This window comes from Panicum virgatum, chromosome 1K (assembly GCF_016808335.1).
Source record: "Panicum virgatum strain AP13 chromosome 1K, P.virgatum_v5, whole genome shotgun sequence".
NCBI classification, from domain to species: Eukaryota; Viridiplantae; Streptophyta; class Magnoliopsida; order Poales; family Poaceae; genus Panicum; species Panicum virgatum.
This window is the reverse complement of record NC_053136.1, coordinates 1,942,229-1,965,733: the sequence shown is the minus strand read 5'-3', so window position 1 is coordinate 1,965,733 and position 23,505 is coordinate 1,942,229. Positions and strand designations below refer to the sequence as shown.

The window sequence follows — 23,505 nt, the reverse complement described above, 5'->3', positions numbered from 1 at the left end:
GCATCGAGAGGCGGCTGTGGGGAGGCTGCGCCACGGCGAAGAAGGAGATGGACTCCCCCAGGAAGAAGGCGGGGGAGTGGAAAACTGTGCAGCTCGTCCAAGAGTGCGGCTCCCACGAGTCACCCGCCCGCGTCGCCTCCTGCGCCGCCGTGGCTGATGGTCCGCCCTGAGCAGCTGACCCGTGATCTAGAGTAGTATGAAGTCATCCAAATTAATGTCCTAGCTCCACGTTCACATGTTCTTGGATTCCTTTCCTTTTCTGCTTTCTTAGAGCATCTCCAAGAGTTCCCAATCTTTCTTCCCCATCCTTATTTTTTTAGAAAAAGAAAAAAATACTCTCCAATAGCTCCCCATCCTAATTCCTCATATTTTAACAATTGGCAAATTAGCATCTCTAGTGCGTAAAAATACGCACCCCTCCGACCTCCCGATCAGCCCTTCCCCGTCGCCCCGTCTTCTTCCCGCGCCGCCGGGGCACCCACCGCCGGCCAGATGCCCCTTAATGCGGAGGGAGCTGCTGTGGTTGCCGCACACAGCTGTCGCACTGGCCTGCTGCACCCTGCTGCAGCGTGCCCTTATTTTTTCACCACAGCACCCACCGCAGGCCATGGACGGCCTCATGCGGCTGTTGCTTTTTTTAATACATGATGCATCACCGGCGCAAGTTAGAGGTAAAACAGAGTCCCCTCGTCGTCATCTTTCTTTTCTCCCAAATTCTAAGACCTCTCGTGCCCTAAATCATCGGCAATCTGACATGCAAGGAGCTCCTGTTCGCCAGCCATGTCCGCTAGCCGTAGAAGTTTCTCGTGAAATTATCCTTGTGGGGCCACAACTCATTTTTTGGAGTAAAAATAAGGAACTATTGGAGATGGACTCTTTTTTATCTCTCCATACCTATTTGGGTAGTTGGTAAACAACAAGTTTTGAGGAGAAAATATTAGAAACTCTTGGAGATGCTCTTATTAGTTGCCTACGGTATCCAACTCATTAGGATTCCCTAACTGTGATTCACATTTATTTCTTCATTTTACAGATTCTACGTTCTGCAGTTCGATTCACTCTAGAGAGGGTTGTTCCTTACATGATCTTTCGTAAATCTCTACATTTGGTTCTCCTGCTTGCATACTCTGCACTTAGATGTGATTTCTGCACAATTTAGGGACACAATTTATTCCTTCCTCCCATCCTCTCACTCTAGATTAATTACCTCCACAATGGGTTGTTTAACCACACTAAAATCGATTCGCTCTGTAACGATCGTTTTTCATTTGCTTTTTTTGATTTTTCACATTTGGGTTACCTATTGAAATTAACACTCTGTATTTGATTCCCTATCTCCTTCCTGGTGTTTTTTCCCCATTCACCAATAAATGTGTAGACTAAAAATAAGAATAGATGGTTGAACGATCTGCGTAATACTCGGTGTTATCTAAATTTGTTCATCTTTGCATTTCCATTTTTGCTAGACACAACTTATGTCTATTCTCATTGGGCAGGTATAATTTCCCCTAACTAACCTATTACCTCTTCTTCTTTATTCTTTCTTTTACTTCTTTTTTTGAAGGAAGCAGAAAGGGCCAATTAATTTGGAGGTCACCCTGTAGGTATGTTAATTGCATTCCATACTTAGCAATACAATGATAGTTTAGCTATATGAGCAAATTCACCAGTCCTGACTCCTGTGCCATATAGTTTCCTCTATTTCTCTCAAGCTTCAGAGAATAGTAAGTAAGGTTCATTAATTGATTATATTTGCAGGCCTATGCAAAGACAAGCATGCATCGATTGCAAGCAGTGGAGAAACCAAGCAATATGTATGTACTTCTTGACAATCTTAATATTTATAAATTGTCTCTTAGAGGGAGCACCTGTGCTTTACTGAAAATTAGTTTTGAAAGTCTTTTGAAGTGAGATTCTCACCATAATGATTACATTGGCAACGGCCCACAGGCAACTCGCTTGTAATTTTTTTAATCCAAGATTCGGTCTGTTTGGCATAGCTCGAGCTATAAAGTCCATGCTAGAGCTGAAGTCTGTAAAATAGATTAAAATATTTTATATTTTATTTGAAATTATGAATAAAAGTATAATGACTTAGCAAAAGATCCTAGCTCTAAGAATTTCTGGAGCTGGGTATGAGGAGCTTCAAAATTTCTACAATTTTTCCGAAGTTTGAGCCACGCCAAACACGTCTGCATAAAAACAAAATTAAAAGATGTAAAAATATAAAAAATTCCCTTCTCTGCCTCGCTCGGCGCTTGCTGTGGCCTCGTGGGCTGGCCGCAAAGAGCCGCCTCAGCTACGCGGGTCAGCCCAGTGGGCTTGCGGAAAAGCCCGTCCCGCTTGCAAGCTACCGTCAGCGTGCCAGGCTGAACGGTTAACCAAAACAAAAGGGGAAGGGCCAAGGAGAGACGAGGCAGGGACGCGGGGTAGGATTTGGAAGCGCGCGCGACTCGCCGATCAGCCGCCGCCGCTCCTCCTGGTGCTCCTCCTCCTCCACCACCGCCGCTGCTCTCACCGATCCAGTACCAAGGACGCCGCGGCTTGCCGGAGGTCCGCAGGTAACCCCCTCTCCTCACCTTCCTCCATGACGTGCTATTGCTGGTGCTTGGTCGCGGAACGCGTGTCTCCGGTTTCCTTTATTATTGGGTTCTAATTGGGGTTTAGAAATTTCGTTGGATTCGATTGAGAGGTCAGTGTAGAACGCGCGTCTCCTGTGATTCTCTGGTTTGATGGGTTCTAACTAGGGTTTAGAGATTTCGTTGGGTTCGATTGAGAGGTCAGCGTAGAACGCGCCTCCTGTGATTCTCTGGTTTGGTGGGTTTTAGCTAGGGTTTAGAGATTTCGTTGGGTTCGATTGAGAGGTCAGCGTAGAACGCGCGTCTCCTGTGATTCTCTGGTTTGATGGTTCTTATTAGGGTTTTGAGAGATGGGTTCGATTGAGAGGTGAACTGGTAAAACGTGGTAAGCGTTCCGCTGGGCCAATCCGTTAGTGTTTGACGAGGTCATGTTTGTTCGAGATGATGTGCATACCAACAAGCCATTAGGTCTGTCATTTCTCAAACTGACGAATCTCAAGATTTAAGTCCCCTGACAAAGCTTGCAATGAAAAGTGATTCATGCAAAGTTGGATTATCACCCCCCCCCCCCCCCCCCCCCCCCCCACATAATTGTCAATGAATTGAGATACTGAAGTATGTCACTGGACATCATAAAATCGTTTGATGGCATTATAAGAACTTGTCTCAGTAAATCTGTCACAGAGCCTAGTGCAAAATTCAATCCATGATGGTAATTTTGGCTTTATACAATATTCCTGTACCCCTCAACCAAGTGTATGCCCTCCCTAACACATATTCTTTTAAAATTCTGACCTTGAGATGCTCTAAACTGCAAGTCAACGCAAAATATCTTTCATGTTGTCTTATCCAACCTAAGAGATTTCACCCTCAAATAAGGGCATATCAAGTTTTGGGCTACTCCTGTAATCATGGTACTAGTTATCAGAAGTTCTGAGATAATTGGGTGGGTCAGGAGGCTTGAAATAACTAGATGGGTGAAATGATTTATATATTGAGCGTGTTGGTGAAAAGGTTTAAGATGGGATGGGTGTGTAATTTGAAGCAGTTCTGTAGATAGGATAGGGATATTGATAAGGTGGAATTGCAGATTTGTTAGCAATGTGGCTGAAGTAGGATGGTTTTGAGGACGGGTATAGTGGTGGCAACTGATGAGAAGGGTTTAGTGAATTCAATGGGTTTGGTTGCGGAGGTGGGTTTTGGGTGTGATTTTCAGCATTAGGAGTTTTTCTTCAATCTTCAGTAGTATTGAAGAATCAGCATGCTCTTGATCTCATCTACCTCTCCCTTGAGCAAGTTTTTATTGCTGGACAGCTAGCACAGTAACATGAAGTAACAGTAAAAACAGAATTAACTGTACACAATAAAAGTGCTCCCAGTTCCTGCACTGTTTCATTAACTGAAATGATATGAAATGCATCTGAGCCATATAATCTTGGCTTGATCCTGACAACCAGTTAAAGAAGTTGGGCTCCAATTAGTTCAGTTGGTTTCTTCATATCTGTGATAAATGTTCCCTGTGAATGTGATTGACGCCATTTGATTCGGTTCAGTTCTGCTGTTTTTTTTTGTGATCTCCTATTTGTTACAGGTATGATGGAGGGCGATACAAAGCTCAGTTTGCAGGCTAAGAAATGGGTACAAGATGCTCTTCTGGACTCCTCAAAGAGATCGAAGAAGATTGTTAGGGCACAAGCATACTCATTGGCTAGGAAACCATCCAGCAGAGAGCAGTTTCAACATGCAAGGTGGGATGGGCGCCGTATCTTGAACTTCGCAGTGAGGGATGGTCATAGGTTTCTTTGCGATCTACTGCTTGAAGAGCTTAAAATAAATCCCAATCTTCAGGATTCATTTGATGGTATAATTATATTCCCCCTTTATTTTTTAATTCTGTTTTACTTTTATCTTTGAAATTCAGACTGTTTTGATGCTAACTATATGTCATTCTGTAGATACAACCCCGCTGCACCACGCTGCTGCCACAGGGCAGGTGGAAGTGATTGAGTTACTGCTGAACAAATACTTCTGTGATATAGAAGCTAAAGACTGTGGGCGTTCCACCCCATTGTGTCTTGCTACATTGGCTGGTAAGTTTTTTTTTTGTTTAGTTAGTTCACTTCATATTCTTGCATTTCTATTTTTTTCTGAATTCTCTTTTATTTTTTGGGATAGAATTTAATTTTGCAAGATGGGAGATACTAAAGGAATCACAATATTAAAATACCATCGAGTATATGTGCACGTCTCAACTAACAGCAACTGTGCACCTTATTTTCCCATACGTGCGGACCAGAATTTCATTACTGAATACAACTAAATTACAGCATGTCCTGTTATGTGAATGATCCAAACCTTAGTGTTTTCCCTCATGCTGAGATGATGTGCTCCATCAACGGTCCATCTTCATCAGTTCCAGCCAGCCTCAAAGTTTTATTGGATTTTCCTGTGGCTCCACCAGCTGGTTAGATATGTGTTTTCCTTTGTCAGAGTCAGAGCCAGCACCACGAGCCTGGAAATTTGAGCTCGACTGGTTCTAATTGTTACTACTACCATGTTAGGGAATCTTAGGTGAAGAATGATCCTCTCCTGATCTATCATGCCCCCCACTCATAATCCATTTGTTACTTGAAGTATTGATAATAGTGTAGTACCATCCTGAACCACCTTCGTTTGGAAATAAAAATCATATAATTGCAATTATGGAGCCCATCCAGCACAACAGGTAGTTTAGTTACATTCCTAGATCCTATCTTGACTCTCACAGAATCATATTTTGTTAAAATAAAATTGTCCTCATCTACTTCCGAAGCTAGGCCAACAAAGGAGCCTACATTGCTTGCGCTCCAGTCAGAGAGTTTCTCATATGGAATGCCTTTGGTTCTGAACCACGCTACATCCTTTAGCACTAGCAGCTGCATTCCATTTTCCCACCGTGAAAGCTGAAAGATACAGAAGGCACAGTTCTCTTTTTAAGCTCAGTGAAAATGGTAATATGCTCTGTGTCTGTGATCTTAGCATTAGGAAATCTCATTGGATAATCATTTTCATTGAGCTCTTTGGCATACCACTGCCATGTAGATTCTGCACCCGCTTTTGCTTTGAACAAGTTTAATTTGTCTTGTGGAAACATATCCTTGTGTGATGGTTATGAGAGCACAGTTGGCCATATCCTTAAATACTCTGATCATGGTAAACTTTCTTTTAAGTGAAATCCTAATGCAGGTGCTGCAAACCCACAATATACAATCATATGAGCATTTTCTCAGAAACATGAGACACATGTCCTTGTTACAGCTTGAACATATAGCAGGATTGAGGGCAGTTCTCAGGACTGCCCAGGTTTGCCACATCTGCTGCAGATATTTGCATGTGCATGTTGTGATGTGAATCATGCTCCATTTATGGATTCCTATCTGATGCTGGTTGCTTTGTCTATCGTTTGGAACTCTCTTCCACAGATTTCCTAATTTGTGTATTTCCGTTTCATGTTCCTGCATGAGTTACTTCTTTTTCGATATATCCGTACCCTCTTAACTTAGTACCCACCTATATACTTAATGTGCCATGTTTGTTCTCGATGTCAGGTCGCAATGCCGCCTTGCAAAAACTATTGGACTGTGGTGCGTCTACAGAAGCACAGTGCTTTCTTGGACAACCCATTCAGGGCCTGTTTGGCAGGGCTCCGGCTCCTTTGGTGGAGCGGCTTCTCTGGTGGAGCTGGAGCCGTTTTGGAAAACGTTTGGCAAAATAGCTTCACATGTTAGATTGATGTTGTAAAATATCTAAATTACCCTTCCCTATATTTTCTTTTTATCTTTTTCTTCTTCTTCTTTTTCCCTTCTCATTTTCTTTTTCTCACCCCCCTTTTCTTTTTCCACCTCATCTCCTCCTTATCCATCCACCTCTGCCTGGCCCCTTTCCTCCTCCCACGCCGGCCTCCCTCCTCACCGCGAGCTCCATCCTCCCCGCCGGCATCCCTCGTCCCCGTGAGCTCCCTCCTCCCCACGGGCCGTTCCTCCGGCGCCGCCTCTCTGCATCGCCGCCTCCACGTCGCGGGCCGCTCCCCAGCACGCGTCGCCGGCCGTGCCCCCGCCGGCCGCCTCGGCTCTGCCACCGTCGGAGCTCACCCGGCGCCGCGAGCTCCCTCACCCGGCGCCGCAAGCTCCCTCCTTCCCGCGGGCCGTGCCTCCGGCGCCGCCGCTCTGCATTGCTCCCCAACCAACGCCGCCAGCCCGTGTCCCCGCCGGCTGCCTCGGCGCCGCCGCTCTGCATCGCCGCTCTGCATTGCTCCCCAGCCAGCGCCGCCAGCCCGTGTCCCCGCCGGCCGCCTCGGTTCCGCCGCCGTCGCGAGCTCCCTCCGGTGGCCGCCGACCGCATGCCCACCCGGGGGCAGGGCAGGCAAAAGCCTGCTGGAGCCGCATGGAGCCAGGCGGAGCCATGATTTTCTATCTCCGCGAAGGCCAAAGTGCTCCAGTGATCGTGATTTGCGGGGCTCCGGAGCTGGAGCTGAGGGTGAAGCACCCGTTTGGCAGGGCTCCGGCCGGAGCTGGTGTTGGAGCCGCTTGTGGAGCCCTGCCAAACAGGGCCTCTTATTGCTACATGGGGTGGAAACATCACTGCAATACAGATGTTCCACAAGGCAAATCCTGATGTAAGTTCTTCAGGTTTTGTAATACTTTCTGTTCTTTTTTTATTGTTCCTAAACAATTTTTTGGGTGTACAGGTGGTAAATTCTGAGATTCATGAACTCTGCACGCCACTCGTTGTTGCATCTTTGAATGACTCAAATGATTGCTTTAAGTACCTTGCTGAGGTAATTCAGTTTTTTAAATTGTTTGATTATATTATTTGCAACAACCGATAATCTTTTCTTAAAAAATGTATAACCTTGTAGGTTGCAGATGTAAGTGCAAAACATTTGATGTACAAAGTCATCTGCCGCGTTAGTTCTGAGGAGAGCTCAATGGAAAGGGTTCGGATTCTTCTGGACTGTGGAGTCAACCCTAATTCTTATGATGCGGTCTCTCCCTCCCTCCCTCCCTTTTAGTCAAGCATACCTCTTCCTGTGCTAGAGGACTGAACCCTCCAATGCTAAATTAGTAGTTCTGGAGAGTAGTAATTAGTTTCTGTTGTACATTTTGTGGTTAATACATTCTGGTTCTGGTGGCATTTCGATGTATAAAAGGATGGTAAACATGCAGCATCTGGTTTGGACATGGCTTTGTGTCAAATTCCATACGTCCTTGTTTTTTCATTCATCTACCTGCTGAAACTGTATTTTCAGTTTCTTATGACACTTACCTTTCAATGTAATATATAGGTTACACTATTTGAAGGCCCGCCTATTCTCTGTGCTGCAAAAAGAGGGTGGAAAAACTTAGTTGGGATCTTGTTAAGTTTCACAGATGAAATTCCTGGAATTGAATGGACCGTTGATGGTGTAATGGAACATGTCAGCAGTGAACTGTTCCAACAAACAGTACGGTTATGTTTTTATGCAGTGTTTTGTTTTCCTGCTGGACTATGGGTGGGCAAAATACCCGAAACCCGAAAACCGAACCCGAAAAACCCGAACTCGAAAAACCCGAATCTTAATTCGGGTTCTAACCCACGGTACCCGAAATTATTACGGTTAATTCGGGTATTGGGCCACGGTACCCGAACTACCCGAAAAACAGCCCAACTCAAATATGTTTATTCATTGCAGGCTTGCAGCCCAGCCCACCAAATAACTTAACCCTAACAATAGGCAGCCCAGCCCACGCCACGCACCCCAACCTCCACTCGAGACTACCCCGCCGCCACCCAGCGCCCCATACCCAGCACCACCATCCGGCGTCCGCCACGCAAGCCGACCACACCACCGCCCAGCACCCCAAGCACCGCAGGCCGCCCCATCCCCAGTCCCCACGAGCTCCACACCTGTAGCCTCCAGGCTCCAGTCCTCCCCTCGCCGTGGTCCGTGGAGCTCGACGCCAACGCCCCGCCGCGCATCTCATCCTCGTCTCGAGGAGGTGGCCGAGGTGCCTACCGCGCCACCGCCCAAGGGCCCGCCGACTGCCACCGTGGCGCCGGCCGCTGCCGCGGCGCCCTCCGCCCAGGCGCTCCCCGGCCGCCGCCACGGCGCCCTCCGCCCAGGTTCCTGCCGCACCTCTTGCAGTCCCTGGCGGCGCATCACGACGGTACACCGAAGCCAGCACCCACAGGCTACCGCAAAGCGAGTGTGCGACGGCCGACGGCGGTGCCGACCTTACCCCCGCCTCCTCGTCGATCTACAGGCCACCAGCGGCTTCTTCTTTTTCGGGTATTTCGGGTATACCCGAACCCGAACCCGAATTTTCGGGTACCCGAATTGTCGGGTTCTTCTTTTTTCAAACAAATTTCGGGTAGCAATTTCGAAAACCCGAATTACCCGACCCGAAATTTTCGGGTTACCCGAATGCCCAGGCCTATGCTGGACTGTGAATATATGTTTGATTTGTTTTTTTAATTTGGTTCAGGATCAAGAAGAAGGAGAAGAAGAAGGACTTGCACATGGTCTTCATTGACCTTGAGAAGGCATATGACAAAGTACCGAGAAATGTCATGTGGTGGCCCTTGGAGAAGCATAAAGTCCCAACTAAGTACATTACCCTCATTAAGGATATGTACAAGGATGCGACGACGTTTGTCCGGACATGTGATGGCAACACCACTGACTTTTCTATTAACATAGGCCTACACCAGGGGTCAGCATTGAGCCCTTATTTATTTGCTTTAGTGATGAATGAGGTCACAAGGGATATACAAGGTGAGATCCCTTGGTGTATGCTCTTTGCTGATGATGTGGTGCTAGTTGACGAGAGTATGGCAGGGGTTAATAGGAAGCTAGAGTTGTGGAGACGCACGTTAGAGTCGAAAGGGTTCAGACTTAGTAGGACCAAGATCGAGTACATGATGTGCGATTTCAGCGCGACTAGGCATGAGGGGGGAGACGTTAGTCTAGATGGGCAAGTGGTGGTCCAGAAGGATACTTTTCGGTATTTAGAATCGGTGCTACAAAAGGATGACGACATTGATGAAGATGTTAGGCATAGAATTTCAGCTGGCTGGTTGAAATGGCGCCAAGCTTCTGACATCCTTTGTGACAAGAGGGTGCCACAAAAGCTAAAAGGCAAATTCTATAGGACAGCAATTCGTCCGGCGATGTTATACGATGCTGAATGTTGGCCTACAAAAAGGCGACATGTTCAGCAACTGAGTGTAGCAAAGATGCGGATGTTGCGGTGGTTTTGCGGGCACACAAGGAGGGATAGAGTCCGGAACGAAGTTATTCGGAATAGGGTCGGGGTGGCACCAATTGAGGAGAAACTTACCCAGCATCGGCTGAGATGGTTTGGACATGTCCAACGAAGGCCTCCTGAGGCGCCGGTGCGTAATGGGGTTCTTGAGCGGGTCGATAATGTAAAGAGGGGTAGAGGTAGACATAAACTGACGTGGGATGAGTCGGTTAAGAGAGACCTTAAGGATTGGAATATCTCTAAAAAGATAGCTTTGGATAGGAGCGCTTAGAGAATAGCTATCAATGTGCCTGAACCTTGAACTTATTTCTTTCGAGTTTCATCTCTAGCCTACCCAAACTTGCTTGGGAAAAAAGCTATATTGTTGTTGTTGTTGTTTCAGGATCAAGAACAGGGAACAAAGAGAGTTTGTGCTTTAAAGGACAGGATGCTTAGGGCGCTCAAAGATAAGAACTATCTTGCTGCAGATATTATCTGCAAGGTAAAGTGAATTTTCAGCTTTGGTGGTTTTATGTTGAGCAAATTTGCTAAATTCCATTGCAAATGTCTTGAAGTTACTGCATAACCTCGAAAAAGAATGGGCTTAGCAATATACCATCGTGAACATTATTTGAGTTGCAAACTAATGCTGTCATCCTTTCTGTTAAAACGAGACGGCAAATGGATTTTGGAGAGAAAGAAAATTAAAAAAAAATAATAACTGGGTTATCCTTGGCTATTTGCAATTTTCATAGTACACGTGTGCCCCTTTGCGAGTCATAGGTTGTCACTGCTCCTTCACCGCCAAATCCTTAGGCAGCCACCACCTGCTTCCAGCTCGCAACGCCAACGGCCGCTCCGTGCAAGCACGACTAGTCCACCAATGGTGTTCTTGTGCCTCAAAATTTGCTGTCACAACTGCAATACAACTTGTACTTTCGCGGCAAAGTAGTAAAGCCATCTAGTACATGATGTTCAGCCCCATTTCATGGGCAGTTTCATCTTCGCACTCTCAGATTTCACAGTCCAAGAGACAGAAACGGTGGTTTGCAAAATCAAAACCACCTTGCATTTTTCTACCCTGGATCTTTGCGATGATATTTTCCAACTCTGTAACATTTGCGGAGGTAATGAACTAATTTTCTCTTTTATGTTCTATTCCGATTCCTTTTCTCTTCCCGTAGGTCCTTTATGTTGACATGGATAGAGAGGAATGGGATCGCTATCATAGCCTCTGTTCATTTCTCATCTTTTATGGAATGAAGTCCATGTTTCCGACTCCGACCATTGATGCTGAGGCAATTTTTGCACTGTCTTGGATGCTGGGCGTGTCAAAAGAGGTGGGTCATTATTGTCTACTTCAATTCTGGAATATAACCATTCTTGCTATTTTCTGATGGAATCTACTTTGATTTCTCTCAGACTGAAAGAGTACTGCTAGGAGTCAAGGCCTGTGTGGCTTTAGAACCAGATAATGAAAGATATAAAGAGTTTCTGGTGTAAGTATAAGTATTTCTTAGAAAGGCTAAATTTTGGTTTGGTGGTTGCTGGGAACTGTTGATAACTCCCTGCCATTCTTTCTCTGCAGGCACGTAACGAAAATGATGGAAGATAACAATGGCAGGAAGTAGATGGAATGCGCTTACTGGTGACCTCCTGGGATAGTGGGTGTTAACGTTTGTGATGCCTGTAACATAACGTTTCACAGATGCTCCCCAATCTGCTTATACTACTTTTTGAGAACCTAGCACGGTTATTCTTTAGTTTAGTAGACTATACAAAACCAGTGACTGGGTGGCACGGTTGGTTGCCTTTTACTTTTTTGGCTTAACCTCGCAAGCTGTTCGAGATGAGCGGCAGTTTGCCCGGATATTTTTTCCATTGTACCGAGAAACCTGTGAAATGCGAATCCTGATATGCTGCTCTTATATGTGAGCCGGCTTTTTTAATCTGGCTGTCAATTAGCTGAAGGTAAAATATTTCCTTCCCTGCTAGTCCCTGGTGGAAATGCTCGCTTTATTGTGAACGCATGGTTAAGAAAGCACAGCCCGAGTTCCAGCATTGCAAGACATGCTCAAACGGCGAGAACGCGCCCGCTTTTCCACTTCACCGTTGGCCGCTAAACAGACACTTTTTTTTTAAGAAACCTAAACGGACACTTCTGAACCAGCATGATAGAAGAAGCTGCAGAAACGGGGAAGGACGGCAGAGCCGAACCGCCATAAGGCCTAGCAGAGTCGTCACGGAGCAAGTTCTATTACCTACTTGCAGTTGAGTTCGCGAAAGATAGTTTATCTTTGGCAAATGGCAAGTGGCAAAGTGCTGTTTGGCACCACGATGTTCAACATCCTTGCTTGAAGGCTCAGAGTAAACAGTTTGGCTTCACAACGTTGTTTGAATGGAAGGTTGCTGTTTCCAGAGTTAAAATGATCTTATATCTTTCATATCAGCGAATCTGCTCAGGTTTTGAAAGAATCTTGAGGATGCAAAAGACCATAGAAAATTACAAACCAAACCAAAAGTACCATAGGCACAAAGCATGACAACAATATTGTTGACATAAATCTTCAGGATGCAAACTAATTTAGGTCTGGTTTACATAAAGCCCAATACTATTTATGACAGGAATCCTCAGGATGAAAACACCACAAGTCTACTGGGGTTTACATAAAGCAACTGGTGCCTCATGCCATCTACTCAAATAAGAACCAGAGAAACAACAATGCAGTCACTGTTACAATCCCTGCTAATTTGTTGCTTCCATCACCAGACGCTGTCTGTAAAAGGAAAACTGTGTAAGAATCAATTTGAAAACACCGTTACTCTCTAAACTGCTGAATGTATTCAACTACTCTGAATTGAAGGAATAGACATTTCTTTGTGCAAGTTGATTCATGGTACAGAAAACATAAACCAAGAACAGCAACCACACCAACTTTCTTTTGTCTACAAACAGAGAAACCAACATTTGATATGTGCAGATAAGGGAAGTGAAGTGCAATCATGTTCCACAAATTTACTGATACATACCATGGAGTAAAAAATCAGAAAATCTAAACTCACTACAGTTGATGTGCTAAGCAAAAAACAGAAGGCCATCAATACAAAACACTCTGCACAAATCATACAGGGGGTGTCGAATGTGAAGATTTCCAGGAAAAAAAAAGAGCATTTTTTGGCCATATTTTATGTTTGCCATACAAATTCCATTTTGGTTTAAGGACATCTTATTCTAATCACATTTATTCAACCCATCTACTAAGTCTATTGTTATATGTTCCAGTAAAACATGTTCAATGCATAAGCATCACTTGTCTTTGCTCAAATGTTGCAGCATCCCACTTGCAACTATGGTAGGTAGCCAATTCCTCTTTTTATTTATGAAACGAAATAGTGATACGCATATTACGTTAGCTCTCATTCAGACAGAATCATCTCTATACCATTAACAGATATATAAAGAAAGACTACGAGAACCGGGCCTGATTTTCTTTTTAAAGAAAGAGTGTCAAACTTCTAACAAGAAAGCTGCACATATGGACTCAATACTATCGCAGCAATACACTTCCAGATGATGTTTCAATAAACTATGCAAGTCTAGCTAATCATATGTTTAAGATGAGGTGATGGCTTGCAACATTAATGATATTGAAAAGTGAATTTCAATTGAATCCATGCAACTATAGGAATTAGTAGGATGTTTACACCTACTATCGGCATGCCAAAACAGTAAATCACCAGCTACGAAAACACTAATAATCAAGAAGAAACACGTTCACCAGAACAATGAACATGAATTTACACAAAACTCATTACCGACTATATGACAGCCTCAGCTTCTCCCTGGCACCCAGAGCCCTCTGCTATCTTGGCTTCTTGGGCTCTCGTTCACCTTCATTGGGGACGTGATGCTGTCCATCAGTTGCCAGTTTCTTGTCATCAACCATCAACTGAATACCAATTGATGTTGCAAAGTTTAGTCAGCAGAACTAATTAAAAGCACTGAGCAAATCAAATGAGAAACTTGTGTCATCACTAGCTCTAGTATTTTTAACACATGGAATTTAATTAAACCACTATTACCTTCAGTATCTCCTGACCTCCCCCCTTCTCCTCCTCCTCAGCGTCATCCACCTCATCATCTTCATCGCCATCAACATTGTCCACCTCGTAATCATACTCCTCATCTTCATCCTCCTCGGCCACTCCCCAGGAGGAATCAGGCTTCCTGAATAATTCCAGATTCTGAATACATATTACAGGGGTGTCTGTTAGTATTTATTGCAGGAATAGTTTGGGAATAAATCTGTACAACAACTATAATAAGGGTAAAGCAAGTATCAAGGTTTGGTCCGACTGCATTTCAAATGACTGATAACAAGTCATTAACGACAGACATTTCAGTCAACCGCCACGACACCGGCATGCGGCCTCAAGCTGGCCCTCGTCTGGACATCCCCTCCAGTCGACCCCTCCCAGCACAGCAACCCTTTAAGAGCTTGTTCGGTTACTCCCGATTGGAATGGTATTTGAGGGGATTACTTGGTTGGATAAACCCGATAGCTCTCATGTATCGAGGTGAAAAATTGAAATAATTTCCGTACCTCCTAATACGTATGAATGGATTGGAAAGGATTATTAAGAATCCAAACGAAGCCTTAGGTAAGGGATTAACCAAACAAGGCCTAAGACCAGGGATCGGGTGAACCCCAAGTTATCACCACTACACCCTCGCCACACACGCGTAGACCGAGGGACCAGATCCGATAAACCAAAGTTTTTTAAAAAAACAAATAAACCAAAGCTTAAAATCCGAATTTTTTTTCCACCATGGGGTTTCCCCCCAATTTCATTACTTATCGCAACAAAATTACAGAGTATTCAGGTATAGCCACCCGTCTTCGAGTTTACAGAAAGTTAACAACGCAGAGGTAGTGCAAGATCTGCCACAGAGGGGCCAGCGCTTAAAATCCGAAATAATCTAGACAGGTAAGGGAAGCAATTGAACGAACCTTTTTCGTGATTTCAATCTGTTCCATGACCGGGTAATGACTAAGGGAAGACATGAAGGCAGCGGCGGCAGAGATGTCGTACTTGAGGAAGAAGCTAACAGCGTCATCAGAAAACGGCTCTAACTTTCTGCAGGACGGAAGGGTGGAACCCGTGGCACCGCCGTTGCTTTCACCTGGCCGACTGCTCGCCATGGTTCCCTCAGATCGATGGAAGCGGATGCGTCGCCGGCGGGGTTTTGTCTCAGATCGGCGGAAGGGGATGCGTCGGCGGCGGGGACCGGGAGGAGTTTTTTTTTTTTGAATTGACCGGGAGGAGTTGTGATTAGGGTTGGCAGTGGGGGCAGGCTTGCGCGTACTTGTTCTTGAATCAATGCGCGTGAGAGGGTTTGGGGCGGGCCGAAAGCCACGGCGGGCTGACGCGGCAGTTGGAGACCGGCCCAATAAGGAAAGCCCAATAAAAAAATCTGAATGCATATCAAATGAATCTTCCCAGTGCATTTCTGACCAAGAAGGAGATGATGCAAAGTCAACGATGTAACTATTTTTTTATTGAATATCTAGCCATTTTGCAATATGCTTTAATCCATAAAAACAATGTGACAAATATTAACATGAACATGAGCATCTCAACATAAACATAAGCATTCTCTACTGTACTACTGAACAGAACAACAAATAGCAACAAATAGCATAGTACTAATCGAATGCTTAAACAGAAAATATAACGTTTGTCGGCGAAGAGCGGAAGGAGCAGTCGCGCCTGAAGGGTGTTCCCCAAAAACTTGATCACCCGCCTACCCCGTGCAGGTGGTGCTCTTTCTTCATGTGTACACCTAAGCACAACCAATATTGAACATTTAGGTAGTATAACATTCTTAAGAAGTCATAAAAGCACAATCGGTTAGGAATGAATTCACCTGCTCTTGTAGTTTCTTGGCACGACGTCTTGTAAGTGGCCCTTGATTTGTATATTTGATGTTGAATGGTGAATTTTTAACATTTGAAATATCATGCTCGGTTGGGATGTCCTCATCGTTATTGGTCATTCAATTGTGGCGACACAAATAATTATAGCTTGCTAATATTTTGTCAGACCTTAGAGTCAGAATGCAGCAACACATTGGCCTTTCTCTTAGTGCATGCAGTTTGCAATTTTCAGTATTTTTTCAACATGTGTATGGAATACTAAAATAATTTGTATACATACGCTCTTTACATGCACCGTTTTCAGAAGATTCCAACAACAACTTGGCACTCTTTTCAGAACACGCTAACGAACTTAGCAAAACACGTCTTCTCACTCCGCCGTGAAACAGAGGGCGAGCAAATTACAGTGTGCAAACGTAATTACAATTGGCTAAAAACCTCCTAAAGTCCACCCAAAAGGGAAAAAAGAAGTGAAGAAAAAAAAGCCCCTGAGCAGTCACACTCACACATGACACGAACATGATACTAGCATTTCCTGCGTGCTAAACTGCTAATTAATCACCCAACCACTCAACAAGAAGAAAACGAACAGCTTTCCACAGGACAGGACAGGAGGGCAACCTCAAAAACCCTCGCTCACGAGCTCGCCGCCCCCGCCGGAGCCGGCAATGGAGGGCGTCCACAGCCTCCTGGCCCGGCCCAACTCCGCGCCGTTCGCCTTCTCCCTCCCGCCGGCCACGCACCGGCGCCCCAAGCCGCCGCCGCCCCACGTCGCCTGCCGCGCCGCCAGCCGCTGGGCGGACCGCCTCTTCTCCGACTTCCACCTCCTCCCCACCGCCGCCGCCGACCCACCGGCCGCGGCCTCCCCCTCCTCGTCCCCGTTCGTCCCGGTCTTCCCCGACACCGCCGACCGCGCCTTGACCCTCCCTGTCGATTTCTACAAGGTCAGTAATCCAGTTAGTTCCTTCGTGAGCATCTCGGGTGATTTGGGGCTATCATTATTAACCTTCTAGAAGGGCCTTCTAGAAGGGGATAATACTGCCCCGTAGAAATGCTGCGGTTGGGCACTCGGCTCGATCTCTCCAACCGAAGGATTGTTACTAGGTTATTAACTACCGCTTTTGTATGACCGGCTAAACAATTAGCAATTCCAATTCGACGAGTTTTTAATCCACCATATCTTGCAGCTTAATTTGAAACCTACTTGATTCTGTAAAGGTGACATTGTGTGGACTTGTATGGTACATTCCAATGCTTGCTACAAAAAAGAACCGCATACTTGGTTTTCGGAAAATTATCTGTTTGATCGGCCCTGATCAGATTTGGGGTTACCATTTTATGTGAAGACAGGGGATAAACTTGTTAGCGGGGATAGTACCGTGCTGTAGGAAAGCTTCAACTTAGCACTCGATGTTGTTACCGCATTTTCATGTTTATCACTAGGCTATTGACTACTTCAATATCATGAAAAATTGCTTTCTTAACTGTTTTCTGCTGTCTGGTTGACTACTTGCAATGTCAGCTCTTCGGGTTTCAAATCTGTCATATTCCTGCAACTTACATTGCACCCTACTTAACTCAGAAAAAGAATTGTGTTCCAACGCTATGAACAAAAATAACCTGCACATTGGATTTGGGTTATGATCTGTTGGAGTTGCTCTTCTCAGATTCTTGGAGCGGAGCCACATTTTCTTGGTGATGGCATTAGGAGGGCCTTTGAGTCACAGATAGCCAAGCCACCACAGTATGGCTACAGCACAGAAGCTCTTGTTGGGCGTCGGCAAATGCTGCAGCTTGCCCATGATACTCTCACAAACCAGAGCTCCCGTACTGAGTACGATCGTGCACTTTCTGAGGACCGTGACACGACACTCACCATGGATGTTGCCTGGGATAAGGTGGGGTTGTAGCTTAGCAGACAGACAAACAGTGCAGTCTGATGTTCTTGAATTCCAAATGGCACTGGATATGATGGTTCCTGCCTCTTTTGGTTGACTTGCTAAGCAGGTTCCAGGGGTGCTGTGTGTACTTCAGGAGGCGGGGGAGGCAGAGCTAGTTCTTGCAACAGGAGAGCAGTTGCTTCAGGACCGTCCACCTAAGCGGTTCAAGCAGGACGTGGTGCTAGCAATGGCACTGGCTTATGTGGACCTATCAAGGGACGCGATGGCTGCAAGCCCTCCAGATGTAATCCACTGCTGTGAGGTGCTAGAGAGGGCGCTCAAGCTTCTGCAGGTGAATTAATTTGTTTTAAGGTCGCATATCAAATCTATCTTAAGGTGACTCTACACACTTGTTTATTAATTTTAATGTGACATGTGTTCGCTAGCACTGTGTACACCATAGGTTGTAGATCAGAATTGTCGGTGTCCCGACCTGGGGGCCTGGATCCCAACTAGTAAATGCTGTGTGTTTCCTCGTCCCAGATGATGATGCAAGAGGCAATCACAGTAACGCACGGTTTATCCTGGTTCCGGCCGCGGGGCCGTACGTCCAGCAAAGTGGGTGTGCGAGGGCACTGTATTATCTTGCACCCGGAGTGCTCGTAGTAGGGGATACAAGAAAGGCGAGAGAGGGAGGGAAGCTCCCAAGTCTCTGCTAGGGGTGGAGTCGGTTGAGATGAATGCTCAGTAGTTTCTGAACGTCCTCTTGGAAAAGAAAAGCCAGAGAGAGAGAGAGTCTAACCAGCCAGCAGCCCAGTAGCCCAGAGAGGCTTAAAGGGAGTCTGCCCCCTCCTTTTATAGTCACAAGGAGGGGGCGTCACACACGAGTGTAGGGGCGCGGAAGTCGTCGTTTTCCCCTGAATCGCGGGTACAGTGGTCGAACACTGTAGAAAGTACACTGTGGGAAGGCGGCGCACGTCGCAGTCGTCCTGGATATTGTCCTTGGTCCTGTGAAGATCGCGCCGGTCCTGCAGTGTCCCCGCAGGCGGCATGGTGGTGGTGTGTAGTGATGGCGCGTGACGGCCCCGGGCCCCCTGGTGGGAGTGCGGGCGTGCACACTAGAAGGTCCGGGGGACGCGTGGAAATCCCGGACCCCTTCCCCAGTGGGAGGCGAGTCCGGATGGTCGGCGTCGGCAGAACAGCAATGTGAACAGTGCCGAGCCCATCTTGTTCCGCGTGCAGGTCCCAAGGCACTGCTACAGCATCCGGGATGACGGAATGGTGACCGGAGTCAGCGGATGGGACCCCGGTCACATCCACTGTGGGAGTGGCGGCCTGACGCCGCCCGTCCTTTGAGCCGTGGCGGAGTGGCTGGCTTTTAATGCCTTCGTACGGCGAGCAGTTGGGCGGCGAGGTTGTTTGTCCCTTGTGCCGAGGGGTGGCCTCGAGCGAGGCGAAGATGAGCTACCCGCTCGAGGGTAGATTCGCTACCCTCGAGCGAGGCGGAGATGCGGAGTGCAGTCGAGAGATCCCGACGGGGACCCTCGAGCGATGCGGAGATGAGTCACCCGCTCGAGGATAGATCCGCTACCCTCGAGTGAGGCGGAGATTGTCTAGCGGGCCCGAGAGGGACCCTCGAGCGAGGCGGAGATCGTTCCGCGGGTTCGAGGGGGATGTGAATGGGCCGCACGCTGGGCTTCTTTGAGTCCCTTCCTTTCTTCCGAATGGGAAGCAGGTCGCGGGCCTTAGTGGGCCCAGTTGCCTTAACAGGTGTTTGTGTTTTTAAAGCGATCTTAGTACCCCGATTATGGTGCCCCTAATCGTGGTACCCGACAAGAATGTTCAAGATTTATTTAATTTGCTTGCTATTGATACTTAATACTGATTACCAATTGTTTTCTGCAAGCCCTCCACATGTAGCATCAGATGCATCTATATTGTTGTAATTTCATCAATGTCAGTTTCAAAAGCTTGAAGTCAATCCAATTTGGTCTTAATCATTACTAGCTACATCATGACGTATCTGTTATCCTGTTATGCTGTAAATCCAAACTGGCATTAAGCTAGTAGCCAACACCGTCTAGAGATAATGACCACAACAACAACAACAACAACAACAACAACATAGCCTTTTTTCCCAAGCAAGTTGGGGTAGGCTAGAGATGAAACCCGAAAGACCGTCTAGAGATAACGACCGATTCAATCTTTTCATTTTCCCCTCATTCTCAAATTTACCATCCTGTTATTGGAAACTGCTATAACCTAAAAAGACTGCTGCTAGTTAATCATAAGCCTCAAGACATATTTGCCTTTTAGCTATCAAATTTTTAATTTGGTACTAGATCTGTGTATGAATATCAGCTTGTCGGTTCTTGCTTTGTTAAAGAGATATTGTAGAAGCAGTGCTAATAGAAACATTGTACTTTAGGAGGATGGTGCAAGCAATCTTGCACCCGATCTGCTTTCACAGATTGATGAAACTTTGGAGGAAATTACACCTTGTTGTGTACTGGAGCTACTTGCTCTTCCTATCGATGAAAAACATAAAAGTAAACGCCAAGAAGGTCTGCAAGGTGCAAGAAACATATTGTGGAGTGTTGGCAGAGGCGGTATTGCTACTGTTGGAGGAGGATTTTCTCGCGAGGCCTTCATGAATGAGGCCTTTTTGCGGATGACATCAGCTGAGCAGGTTTGTGTCTACCAAGTTTAATGAGCAGCAACATGTTGTAGTATGTATGTTGTACTTGAGCATAATTTTTAGAAGACTTTAATCATTTTATGTCATATATATCAGATGGATTTCTTCTCTAAAACACCAAATAGCATACCACCAGAATGGTTTGAAATCTATAGTGTGGCACTTGCACATATTGCTCAAGCAATTGCAAGTAAAAGGCCACAATTCATCATGATAGCAGATGATCTTTTCGAACAACTTCAGAAGTTCAATATAGCTTCTCAATATCCTTATGAAAATGAGATGGACCTCGTGTTGGAACGGGCACTCTGCTCGTTATTGGTGGGAGATATTAGCAATTGCAGAATGTGGCTTGGAATTGATAATGAGTCATGGCCATATAGAGACCCCAAAATTATTGAGTTTGTGGTGAATAACTCTAGCATCGATGAAGAGAATGATCTTCTTCCAGGGCTGTGCAAGCTTTTGGAGAGTTGGCTTGTCTCTGAGGTTTTCCCAAGGAGCAGAGATACTCGTGGGATGCAATTCAGACTTGGAGACTATTATGATGACCCAAAAGTTTTAAGCTACCTAGAAAGGATGGAAGGTGGTGGGGCTTCTCATTTGGCTGCAGCTGCAGCTATAGCAAAACTTGGTGCTCAAGCTACAGCTGTGCTTGGTACGGTAAAATCAAGTGCTCTTCAAGCATTCAGCAAGGTTTTCCCATTGATAGAACAGCTAGACAGATCAGACAAAGAAAATACTAGCGATGATCTTGAGAAATCTCTTGAAATGCTTGCTCCACAAAATGTTACTGGAGATGCCATCAATGATTCCAGAAATGCTGCTTTGAAGATTATCTCTGCTGGTGCATTGTTTGCACTATTTGCAGTAATAGGCCTGAAGTGCTTGCCTCGTAAGAAGTCACTTCCTGCTATTAGGAGTGAGCATGGGTCTGTGGCAGTTGTTGACTCCGTTGGTGGTGAGTAAACTTGTGATCAAATAACATTACTTTCTTCAAAATGCTCACAAGAAATTTGTCCCCCGCCATACTTTCTTTCCCTCTGTTTGTCCACTACTGCGCCCGAACCTAAGCAAAGGAAGTCCAAAAGACAGACCCGAATAAAACATTACTTTCTTCAAGTCATTGGATTTTTCATTGACGTTTCCAGCAAAGCTATGTAGCAAATATTCCACATAAATGTTTCTGGAACCATAATACTTCCTAGCCCTATATGTAATGTGCAAGTGTATACATAAAATGCTTAAAAGCCATATTATTATTCATCAATTGTGTAATGTTCTTCACGAAAACTAATCCTTCCATAATTGTTTGTTGAAGGCCCAGCAGCAGATGAAGAACCACTAGAAATTCCTAGAATGGACGCAAAGTTGGCTGAAGATATTGTTCGCAAGTGGCAGAGTATCAAGTCCAAGGCTTTGGGTCCAGAACACTCTGCTGCAGTATTGCAAGAGGTGAGGCTCAAAATTTTGACCTTTCAGGATTTTTCTCTGTCTAGTGTTTACTGATGGACTATGGATAAAAGCCCCCACCCCTCCCACTATAACACCTGGGTTTTATGGTCGGGTTGGCTAGGTGGGGCGCGCTAACATGGTACCAGAGCCGAGGTCCCGGGTTCGAACCCACCCGGCCACGCATTTCCGCTGCGCGATTTCCCCTGCGCCTCTCGTGTGCTGAGACCTGCTGCGGGCTACGCCGGGCACTAGAACCTGCTGCGGGCTACGCCGGGCTCGCACGCCGTAGGGGGAATGATGGACTATGGATAAAAGCCCCCACCCCTCCCACTATAACACCTGGGTTTTATGGTCGGGTTGGCTAGGTGGGCGCGCTAACACTTACTCCCATGCACAACTGTTTATGTTGCTAGAGACAGTTTGGGTGTAGTCCTATCGGGCATGCTGTTGCCTTTAAGATACTGTTGACAGCTTAAGATGACTGTAAAATGCACCAAGGAATTATGTACTTGTGCTGGTTCACTCTTTCGAAGATACTGAGTGCTTCTAGGATACTGTCCTGCCGTTAGAAAAATAGGTGACTAACAGAGAAGTAGTTTGCTGGCTTTTACTTTCGGTAAGGAGGCTATCAAAATTCTCATCACAGTATTAGAATTAGAATTTTAATTTCTCATAATGAGAACTGTCTGTAACCTAATCATTTGAGACAAGTGCAACAGCCTGAACATCAAATGCTCAAGCATGCCTTTTTTTACTTGTCCTTGCATTGCTTGATTGCCCTTGCCCAAATATCAAGGTGATACTGATGTTTCCAACTCCTACAGGTTCTTGACGGCAATATGCTGAAGGTATGGACTGATCGAGCTACAGAGATTGTGCGCCATGATTGGTTCTGGGTGTACACACTGTCTGACGTGACAATTGACAGTGTCACTGTCTCAGTGGACGGCCAGCGTGCAACAGTGGAGGCGACAATTGAGGAGGTGGGCCAGCTTACAGATGTAGCAGACCCTAAGAACAATGATTCATACGACACAAAGTACACTACGCGCTATGAAATGGCCTACAAGAAATCAGGAGGATGGAGGATAACCGAAGGAGCAGTCCTCAAGTCATAGAACGGTGTGCAGTAGCAGTAGCTGTAGCTTAATTCCCTTTCAATTGTGCACTGTAAATACAACAGTTTCTTCCCAGTCCTAGAGAGCTTGACTAGGTTGGTCAGTGATGAGTTCCGCCGGTGGGGAAAAAAATTATGGTGAAGGCATATGCTCTTCATTTAGTTTGTATTGATTGGTAGTTTTAGTTTGGCATAGATCCTTTGAAGCAATGGATGGCAGACTTTCAGATCAGGTTGTGTTAGGGAAAGTGTTTTTGGTTGGATCCTGTAAGGAAAAGGCAGTGCAAGATGAGATGAAATGAGATCCCAGTGGTAGGCACAAGTGTCACTGCTTACCACATCAGACAAAGGTCACTGCTTACCACATCGGGTCACATCAGATCATTTGCCTGTGGCTCCGATCCATAACATTGCTGGGTTGTATGCTCTTCATTTCCCATATTTGATCAAGGTTTAGGGTTTCCCAGATTAGTTCAAACATCAGACTACTTTTATTTCACAGATAGTATATTTGGATTGGAAATAGATAGTTGAAATTGAAACTGTCTTTGCCCAAATTGTATTCGGAGGAGTGT

General features: G+C 45.7%; 3 protein-coding genes and 1 long non-coding RNA gene across 6 annotated transcripts; 3 read left to right on the top strand and 1 right to left on the bottom strand.

Moving 5' to 3' along the window:
- The first annotated feature begins 902 nt into the window (after positions 1–902).
- Positions 903–2,103, top strand: LOC120650906. The gene is made up of 2 exons (XR_005665853.1): positions 903–1,604; positions 1,759–2,103. It is a non-coding gene; the product is annotated as an uncharacterized LOC120650906 (long non-coding RNA).
- Positions 2,104–2,382: 279 nt separating this feature from the next.
- Positions 2,383–11,790, top strand: LOC120705785 (2-5A-dependent ribonuclease-like). The gene is made up of 12 exons (XM_039990332.1): positions 2,383–2,561; positions 4,171–4,440; positions 4,535–4,669; positions 6,167–6,245; positions 7,173–7,233; positions 7,306–7,395; positions 7,477–7,602; positions 7,903–8,061; positions 10,245–10,343; positions 11,026–11,181; positions 11,264–11,340; positions 11,430–11,790. Exons 2-12 carry the CDS (start codon positions 4,173–4,175, stop codon positions 11,470–11,472), a joined length of 1,293 nt encoding a protein of 430 aa, XP_039846266.1. The 5' UTR covers positions 2,383–2,561; positions 4,171–4,172; the 3' UTR covers positions 11,473–11,790.
- Positions 11,791–12,321: 531 nt separating this feature from the next.
- LOC120705701 lies at positions 12,322–15,180 on the bottom strand. Its single transcript, XM_039990220.1, has 4 exons — positions 14,854–15,180; positions 13,925–14,086; positions 13,658–13,791; positions 12,322–12,618 (listed from the first exon to the last, which is right to left on the bottom strand). Exons 1-3 carry the CDS (start codon positions 15,043–15,045, stop codon positions 13,705–13,707), a joined length of 441 nt encoding a protein of 146 aa, XP_039846154.1. The 5' UTR covers positions 15,046–15,180; the 3' UTR covers positions 12,322–12,618; positions 13,658–13,704.
- A 1,157-nt stretch (positions 15,181–16,337) lies between these two features.
- Positions 16,338–23,401, top strand: LOC120705528 (protein ACCUMULATION AND REPLICATION OF CHLOROPLASTS 6, chloroplastic-like). Of its 3 annotated transcripts, none has more exons than XM_039989956.1 (7): positions 16,338–16,724; positions 17,448–17,678; positions 17,788–18,012; positions 20,089–20,349; positions 20,455–21,319; positions 21,680–21,813; positions 22,638–23,401. In XM_039989956.1, exons 1-7 carry the CDS (start codon positions 16,449–16,451, stop codon positions 22,929–22,931), a joined length of 2,286 nt encoding a protein of 761 aa, XP_039845890.1. In that variant the 5' UTR covers positions 16,338–16,448; the 3' UTR covers positions 22,932–23,401. The 3 variants fall into 3 exon arrangements, with proteins under 3 accessions (XP_039845890.1, XP_039846037.1, XP_039845970.1); XM_039990103.1 differs by having other exon boundaries at positions 16,377–16,724; positions 20,131–20,349; XM_039990036.1 differs by having other exon boundaries at positions 16,377–16,724; positions 20,092–20,349.
- Positions 23,402–23,505: the final 104 nt, after the last annotated feature.

Coding starts and splice junctions, on each gene's coding strand:
- LOC120705785 (XM_039990332.1), top strand. CDS start 4,173: ATGATGGAGGGCGATACAAAGCTCAGTTTGCAGGCTAAGAAATGGGTA. Junction 6,246..7,172: donor TTTCTTGGACAACCCATTCA/GGGCCTGTTTGG, acceptor AACAGGGCCTCT/TATTGCTACATGGGGTGGAA. Junction 11,182..11,263: donor TGCTGGGCGTGTCAAAAGAG/GTGGGTCATTAT, acceptor GATTTCTCTCAG/ACTGAAAGAGTACTGCTAGG.
- LOC120705701 (XM_039990220.1), bottom strand. CDS start 15,045: ATGGCGAGCAGTCGGCCAGGTGAAAGCAACGGCGGTGCCACGGGTTCC. Junction 14,087..14,853: donor AGATTGAAATCACGAAAAAG/GTTCGTTCAATT, acceptor ATATGTATTCAG/AATCTGGAATTATTCAGGAA. Junction 13,792..13,924: donor GAGGTCAGGAGATACTGAAG/GTAATAGTGGTT, acceptor ATTGGTATTCAG/TTGATGGTTGATGACAAGAA.
- LOC120705528 (XM_039989956.1), top strand. CDS start 16,449: ATGGAGGGCGTCCACAGCCTCCTGGCCCGGCCCAACTCCGCGCCGTTC. Junction 18,013..20,088: donor GGGCGCTCAAGCTTCTGCAG/GTGAATTAATTT, acceptor ATTGTACTTTAG/GAGGATGGTGCAAGCAATCT. Junction 21,320..21,679: donor AGTTGTTGACTCCGTTGGTG/GTGAGTAAACTT, acceptor TGTTTGTTGAAG/GCCCAGCAGCAGATGAAGAA.